The 8,638-nt window shown below is 41.6% G+C and overlaps 1 protein-coding gene across 1 annotated transcript; it reads left to right on the top strand.

The window, feature by feature from the left end:
* Positions 1 to 241: 241 nt before the first annotated feature.
* On the top strand, positions 242 to 7,639 carry LOC104411945 (phosphoinositide 3-kinase adapter protein 1-like; the record flags this gene model as incomplete). The annotated part of the gene is made up of 9 exons (XM_010022503.1): positions 242 to 421; positions 1,222 to 1,284; positions 2,245 to 2,450; positions 3,874 to 3,946; positions 4,278 to 4,430; positions 5,158 to 5,160; positions 6,132 to 6,202; positions 6,388 to 6,497; positions 7,585 to 7,639. Coding segments are annotated over 9 exons (914 nt in total), but the record flags the coding sequence as incomplete, so codon positions are not given.
* Between the last annotated feature and the right edge of the window lie 999 nt (positions 7,640 to 8,638).

The raw sequence follows: 8,638 nt of genomic DNA, 5'->3' as shown, positions 1-8,638 counted from the left end.
TTTCTTTTCCAAAACAGATGGAACATGCTTAGTGGCAAACACTTTCATGCTACTAGATGTTAGTGACTTGATAAAGTCCCGTCTTGAAGGGCTTTGACACTTTTAAGTCAATGGAAAACTGGATGGTTTTGCCTGTGAAATGGCCATCTTGGTAAGAATGTGGTATATAGTGCATCTGGAAGGATGCAGTGTTCGGTTAAGTGGCCAGATTTCTTTTCTTACAAACTCTACTCTGTTGCAGGCAGTAGCATGGATGTGCCAGATTCAGAGGAAGGCGTTTACGAGCAGTATGGTGAAGATGTGTACTACTCAGTGGAACAAGATACTTTTCCACAGGAAATGGCTAGCAGACCTCCAGTTCCTGTTCCAAGACCAGAGTCCAGCTCTCCACAGCCAGACAATGAGCTGTACATCTCCAAAAGTAAGTTGGGTACCAGGACCTAAACTGTAGATTAGTCAACTGTAGAATGGCCTTCACATGGGTTCAAGTTGCCAAATAAACCCCAAGTTAATCTACAGTTTTTTTAGACCTCTGGATTATTTGGCTCTGGATCTGGATTACCTTTGGGATCCAATTTCAGATGTTTTCATCTGCCTCATCTGAAAATGTGGGGATGTTGTATTCTGAGATCTTGGCCTGAGCTTGCTCTTAATGAAAGCAGTAGGGTGACAGATTACCCCTAAGTGGTATAAATAAATCCAACGAAATAGGAAAGGTTCTGATATTATAAGGAGACAATCAAGCTAATAAATTAAGATGTTACTGTTCTATAATGCTACCATTGATTCAGTAGCATTTGTATAGGACCTGATTCTATACCTCAGTACCTCCCTTTGGAGTGGGGTTTAACTGAAGTTGAAGAAAATTCTGCCTCTTAGTTTACTAGGCAGTATCTTGGTCATATTTCACAAACATTCTAGCAAGAACCACAATAATGTGTGGGAGAGGAATTTCAGTGACTCCTCCTTGCCCCCATGACGGGACTGTGGGGGAATATTATGCTATACAGATTTCTCTTAGAGTTGGCCGAGCTAAATTCTTTGAGGTCAATAGAAGACGAGATCTACTGTACAACTCCTTATCTTGTTTTCTTCAATGGACTTAGTAGGGTAGCAGAAGCTGTAATGCAGTGCAGAACTGTGTATGCTTCCCATATTTGTCCTTGCTATTTCTGTCTTCATGAGATGTGTTTCAGTATTTAAAGACTGTTTGGTTTACAGTTTTTGCACAGAAAGCAAAAAGACCTGAGAATCTCTACGTCCCTAGAGGAAGGGTTAAGAAAGGTAAGTCAGAAGTTCACCCTGAAAATCTTTCCAGTAATCCTAATGCAAATCTGCTGAGGTAACTTCACTTGTATGAAATGTGACAGAACAGTCTTTTTTACAAGGTTCTGGGGATAATAGTCGTATATGAAGGACCCAAGCTTTCTGACCTTATGTGATACTGAAAACATTTTATAACTGCAGAGTTAAATGTACCCCTTTATCACATCCTGTGCATACCCCTGTCTTGGAATTTATCCTCTGTGATAATGATCACTGAAGTCCTCTATGTTGTGACCCACATTACTTCATGGTGTCAATGTCCCACTTTTGATCTTCTGCATATATCCACTGCCTGTTGATCATTATTTCCTGGGATTTAACCTTTAGTGAACTGCTTGCCACTCATCTCTGCACTTCAAAAACTGTGCGCTTAATCTTTCACCTCTTATCCTGTGCACCATCAGGGTGCTTGGGACTACATCTCAGCTTTTATCTAATGTTTTAGGAACTCCTCTTCATGTTGCAAATGAGTTACAAAGAGTAGGATGAGTTTTCACCTCTCTGTTTCTGCAGTTTTGCTGCACAGATTACCTAAGAAGAGTCTAGCTTGGTGAATACCAAGGTGAAAGCTCTGTTTTGTGGATTGCTAAAGAGAGAGAGATTTTTGCAGTGAGGAAGCAGAGCATTTTAAGGAGTACATTTTGTGCTGTTCACTTCAATTATGTTTGTAAGAGCAGAGATTATCCCTGGGACACATTTGCATACAGGGCTACCTTTCAGCAGGGCAAATAGCAAGATGGCATAAGGACAAAATACTTTCTGGTTAGGGAGTCATTCAATTTGTAGTGGCTTTTTGTTCATTTGTTTGCTTGTTTTTTTAAATCTCTGCTGTACCAGGGTGCTTGATTTTCTTTGTATTCAGTGAGGAGGGCAGATGCCACGAGTTGAGTAATGTTTTTGGTGGTGTTCTCTCTTTAGAGACAATAGTCAGGCCTGTAAGGGACCCATCTCAATCAAGCATATATGATCCATTTGCTGGAATGAAAACCCCAGGTCAACGGCAGCTGATAACATTACAAGAGCAAGTGAAAATGGGCATACTCACCGTTGATGAAGCTGTACTTCATTTTAAGGAGTGGCAACTGAACCAGAAAAAAAGATCAGAATCATTCCGGTTTCAGCAGGTACAGCCTAACTCTACTATTTAGGAAATGCATGTGTCTCTCTCAATATACCTCACAAGCTGTTCAGCCTGGTTACATTTCTTTCCTGGTTGGAGCAGGAAGACTGCTAACATAGTCCCCCAGCTTCATGGACATGGAGGGGTTGTTCTCATGCAGCAGTAAACAGGCAGCTGTTTTACAGACTTGATTGTGTTGCAGTACTATTCTGAGGTTTTGAAGATCTGTGCATTATGAACTAGGCCAAATCCAGTTGGCTAAGTTACCTTTATAGAGGTCACCTAGCACCTGCCTACTGGTGGGGGACTTCCATGATGCACATTTAGCTTGTCAGTTCTCATCCATTTCAGATCAGTGAAGACTCAGTGTCCCAGATGGTGTATTGGCTTTAAACTCCTATACTGTAGATGGTTTGATCTCTCCCTGGTTGTTTGATGGCTCCATGACTATCTGTTCTTTGCATCTGTGCAAGGCCTAGCAACAGTCATGAGTGAAAGCACAGTGTTTGGGTGGCTTAGCTGAATGAGGGAATCATGTTGGCAGCAGCAACAAAATGACTGGTGGAACTAGCAGTCATAGTTTAAAATTTCCATTCTCGATTGCAGTGAGACTCCCTCTTTAAAACCACAGCCTGCTTTGTTTGAAGCTTTTTGTTCATGCTGCAGCAGTCTGCTCTCACACTTGAGGTGCTGGTCTCCAGTGTGTGACACTGTTTTGGGAGCTGTCAGAGCAAAGACTTCTGATTCTTACTTGGAAGGGTCCTCTCTACCCAGAAACAGTAGAGAAATCCCTTCTTCTGTCAATAAAGAATGCAGTGCTACTTCAGTGAATGACTGTAGCAGAGATGAAGTGGCATGCTCTGTGCCCCATCCCATGAGCAGCTTTCAAAAGCTCCAGATCTTGCCAGTATGCTGCCATACAATGGTGAAGAGGCTTTGCTCCCAGTTACATTTCCAGGTGTCCTCTCCTGCTTCAGGTGGGACATTCTGAATTGTTCCTTATTCTCTGGGATGCATGGCAGTCTCCTCTGGAACCCTGCAGTCAGAATTATCTGTTCATTAGTACAGAAAGGACTGTGCTTGATTGTGGGTCTTGTTTCTGTACTAGTGTCACAGTGGAAATAGAAAATAGAGGAAGTTCTAAACTACATATGCTGCTTATCTGCAGCTTCCAGTGAGTCTGTGAACTTGACCTAAACACACACAATGAACACTGCAAAAAACTTGGCTTCTGAAAGGCACATGTGGATTTCTGAAGGGAATAAATTAAAACCTGTTGACATGGTTTGGACTTCAGCCAGGTCTAGCAGGCTTTGTTACAGCTTGGTTGAAAAGACAGCTGAAATATGATTTTGGCTAACTTTTCAGAAAGCTGCTCATCCTCCTTTATCCAAAGCCCTGAAAAGAATATCTTGTGATGTTCCTAGGAAAACCTGAAACGGCTGCGGGACAGCATAACCAGGAGGCAAATGGAGAAGCAAAAAAAAGACAAAGCTGCAGGTAACAGTCCCTGATTCTCACATTTTCTGGTAATGAAGCAGCTGACAATATTAGTAGGCTCTTCAGGCAGAAGTGTCTCCGTGTATTGTAGTTATGTCATATTTTAATATTCACATCCATGTGCCTGTTGGCTAAAACATAGCACTTTACTCCTTCATTTTCCAGACCAAGGAAAGCATGCCCACATCTGTGGAATAAATCTTGATCCATTCAATGTACAGTTATGACTGCCTTTATATGATCGTGTTTAACTTTGTTCTCAGGTGCAAAACTGTCTCTCAGAGACTATACTTGCCTAGAACCCTTCTGAGCTGTTCAATTTCCATTCCAGATTTGGAAATTACAGTACCCCTTCGACATTCTCATAATATTTTGGGGAAACCAGAATGTGGAATATATGAATACACACCCAGGAAAAACGTTTTCCCACCAAAAAATGAGTTAAAGCGAGGAGACTGGAAAACAGAAAGCACATCCAGCACAAGTAAGCAAACCCTGAGTGTCACTCTTTCTACAGGAACGCTGGATGGAAAACACTTCCACATCCTAACTTTGGAGTCAGCTCAGGGGACAGGACTTCTGTTCCTGAATCCCAGTGCTGACCCTCCACCCCAAACCCTGGATGCATTAGGCTGGCTGTTCTCAAAACTGTAAAAGCACCTCCAGGTACATCAAGGGGTTTGAGCATCTCACACCTGCATCTCTGCAGGAGAACCTGAAAGCTGAGTGAAAAATTCCCTTGAGCCTTCTCAGGGAAAGCAAATTACCTGTCTTCAGTTCTTAAAAGTATATGGCAGCTGTTGTCTTAGGAAAAAAGAATGATACCTTGCCATGACTCTCGGCAGGCAGTGTGCTCTTCTGGTTTGAAGGGCATAGTTATATTGCAGGCTGGGAACCCATATCTACTGTAGTTTTCTCAACTGTTGTAAATAAAGGACAGCATTTTTCATTGGTAACTGTGGGACCTCTTGAGTAACTTAAACAGTGTGCACATTTTTATTAGCTTTGTTTTTTATTAGGTTAAATTTGCACAGATTAAATCCCTGCATTCTTGCTGTTAGTGCAGACTGAACAATTCTTGCAGAAATCATTAAGATCGTTTTGGTCCTCTGAAAGGAAAATTGAGTCCCAGTGAGGTTACTACCTTTGTGGCTCTTGGCAAGATAGAGCTGGCACACATCCAAAGTAGGTGCCAGAGGCAGTTGACAGAGCCAGTAGCTTGCATATAAGCAGTTGGGAGAAATGTTAATGAGTCTGAGGAGTTCACTGTGTGCAGCTTGGCTCTCTTTCCCATGGCATGATTGTGGGAATGGGCCCTAACACAATACTAAGCACTCTAAGCCCTGCTGTTTGAACCAACTGATAATGAGAGTTGCCTCATTCCTCAAAGTTAGGGAGGAGGTGCATCTTATGAGAAAACCTCTCTAGCCTCCATTTCAATGTATAGGTTTCTGAACATTAATGTCCTCGTATTGAACAGCCCTACAGAACATCATGTATTTATGACTGAAACCAGCCACAGCAGTGTAAGACATGTTTGTGTGTCACTGTCCCCTTCAGAGATGGCATGTCTGATTGCAAAAACATTCCATAGTCTGAGTCCCTGCAAGTTAAATGAGTTTGCATAAATGGTTGCTGCAGGCTGTTTGAACAAACTTGTCATTTTTAGCTCTGAAGTAGACTAGGAAACGTTCCTGTGGTGAGTAAAGGTGGTTGTGAGAGGAGGTGGTGAACAGCTAATTGGGAACAATAACATCTTGAGCAGTCACTGCGAGAATGAATGTGCCGTCTACCTCCATGCAGTTGTTAAACACATGGGGACCAATAATTTAAGTATATGTAAATGTTGCATGTGTAACACTTGTGAAAACATTTACCTGACTTGCCAGCTGATATTGGCACTGTATCCTTTCAGTTATATTGAGAGTATTTAACCAGAAGCCTGGACCTAGATAGAGCAGAAACTGGCTAGAAAGAAAGCAAAACTGAATGGTTTGGCCCTGTGGTCAGCATTGTGTGAAATGCCATTGTTTGGATCATGAACATGTGAAAAACAGCAGTGGAAATAAATTAATCTAACCAAGCATTAAATGATGTGTGCAAGAGATTAGAAGGAGTCCTGAGTTAGTGATTTGTAGTTAAATCAAGATTTAATAATCAGTTTGTTTTACCTCGTTTACTCCAGGTAGTGCAAGTAACCGCTCCAGCACTCGGAGCATATTGAGTGTCAGCAGTGGGATGGAAGGGGACAATGAGGTAAGTTCTCACCTCCGCTATATACTGATCCACTGTTCTTAAGTACATGGCTTTGTTTTCATACAAACGAAAAGGAGCTCAGAGATGGCACTGCATTTGCAGAAACGGCAAATGTAGCCACTTCTGTTGTGAAGGTAATGAGGACCAAATTTTGCTGGCCTGTAACTTCTTTTTTCATTTTGTAGGACAATGAAGTTGCAGATACAACTAGAAGCCGCAGCCCAGTTACCCGCCAGAGAGAGAGGCTGCCTTTCCCAGAAAGGCCTCCCAGAGTGCCTCCTCGAGGTGCAAGCAGGTAAAGCTAAAATGCAGCTCAGACATGAGTGTTCAGTGCATCAATACAGAAGCCTTGGGCAGAAAGCAAGGCAGGAAGCAAATGTGTCTTTGAACAAAATTTACCAGTCTATTATCTATAAATGCATGCTGTTAGATATCGTAAAATCCTTGTTCCTCATCTGTAGTCCTTGCTGGAATCGGTTTTCTGGTTAGTAACACGCCTATTGCAGTGCTGTTACTGTGGTTCACATGCTGTAAAGGCAGCAGTATTGAAGCACACAATGCTTGCCACAGGAAGACTGACCAAGGTGGAGTACCATCCTGACCCTGGCAGAGATTTAGTCCTAATCCTCCTGAGATGATCCTCTTGGAACATACAGACTGGATAGTACAGGGAATTCCCTTTCGGCTTTTTTTACTTCGTTTTTACAAAATCTCTCCAAAGCATGCTTGTTTACATGTATGACTGGCCTCAAAGTAAGAACTGCACTGGTCTTGTAAAAGGTGTTGAGGGGTTTTGCCTTGATTTGACCACCACAAACTTAAGTGACTTACAAACATTCCTTTAGTCCAACCAGTGCAAGTCTATGAAGTCCAGGCCCCAGAGGTTTATCTAAGTACAGATCCTAATAAAATTCTCCAACTGTTAAAATAGTAATTAGTAATGTGTGTGTGCCGTAAGTTCTGAATTTTGGCTTGGGGCTCTGGCAAGAATATAGCTGGAATTTCTCTCTAGTTAGTTTGGGGGGAAAAAAAAATAATTTTGATCTTTTGATCTTTTCCTATTGCTTTTCATCTAATTTTCAGGAGAAAGCTATTATATTATCAAAGTTTTACTCCACCCAAGTATTATAGCATCTCTTTCCAGTAACAGTAGAATTACTGCAGCTGAAGAGCAGAAGAAATAACTTGGCCAGGAATGGGGCTCTGGCACATTAGCATCTGCTCTGTTGCAGAATCACTGATAGCCTGTTTTTCTTCTTGTATTAACTATTGCTTGTAGTGTGTTCTTAGTTATGATGTTATTGTGTGCAACGTGCTGTTCCAGAACCCTATTCTCTAATATTTTTTTTTTTTTAATGCATTTGTATTCTGTCTTTTTATAGGCCTGTAAGCAGTGAAGGCTTTTATCCTCCACCTGTGCCCCCAAGAGGTCGCTGAGTCTCTCAACATCTGTGGAATATGAGTTTTTTCTGGTTTTATGTGTGTACAGAGATTGTTGGGTTGTCTTTAAATTATTTATAACTGGGAGCCAAATGTTTTCTTCCCCTTCCTTCCCCCTAAAGCACTGATGACTTTTCACTAAGACTTCTAAGTCTTTTATAACTTTTTTTTTTTTTTTAATTGAAATTATTTTACTGCTTTGGGACTTCATGAGAAAGTATCATGGTTGGGAAGGAGAACACTGATGAGTGTCTTGGCAGCTCTGCACCAACACAAACTTTCCCTTTGACCAAGAAAGAACATGGGTCCTCTTAGAAACTAAATCCTGATGAGTATTGCTACCAAAGCCCTTGAACCATGCTTGAAAAAGTAAAGAAAATTAGTTGTTCAAACACTTTGTTTGAAGAACACTCATTACAGAAGGAGCAGCTGAATGTACTCCTGTTTGGTAGAACATTTTGGGTATGAACATACTGACCTTTCAGAAGATGTGGAATCTCCCTCTGGCAATCATTAAACTATGGGAGGTTGAGAAGTTGTCTTTATTCAAAGCTGTATGCAATATGCATTAAAAAAACCCACTTTGCACTTTCTCCTTCCCTCCCTGAAGAGAACAGACATCGTCAAGGTGTTATTTGTGCTACATTTGCCATGAAATTTCCCAAGGGAGCTGGTAAGGGACCTGCTGTATCACAAAACAACTGTACTTAAATGTTTTTTTGGGGAGGGGGTGGGTATGTTATTTGAAACCACATGATTGACAAATTACAGGAAGGAGTTGGCAGCAGTGCTGTGTTTGGCATCTCTTATGTGTGTTTGTTGTAGAAGCAGTATGAAGGTGTTTCGCTTCATGCTCTGGAATAATATAGTGAGTCTCCATTTATAAATGCACACACCTCACAAATACCAGGCATGTAGTCAGCCTGCTGCTGTGGAAATGGGCAGCCCTGGGGCTGGACACTCCTTGCTCTACTCTTCCTTTCTAGCAATGTGAAT

Source organism: Nestor notabilis, unplaced genomic scaffold (assembly GCF_000696875.1).
Source record: "Nestor notabilis isolate BGI_N333 unplaced genomic scaffold, ASM69687v1 scaffold31389, whole genome shotgun sequence".
In the NCBI taxonomy this organism is placed as follows: domain Eukaryota; kingdom Metazoa; phylum Chordata; class Aves; order Psittaciformes; family Psittacidae; genus Nestor; species Nestor notabilis.
The sequence above is the reverse complement of the archived record's forward strand: the minus strand, read 5'-3'. Positions and strand labels throughout refer to the sequence as shown.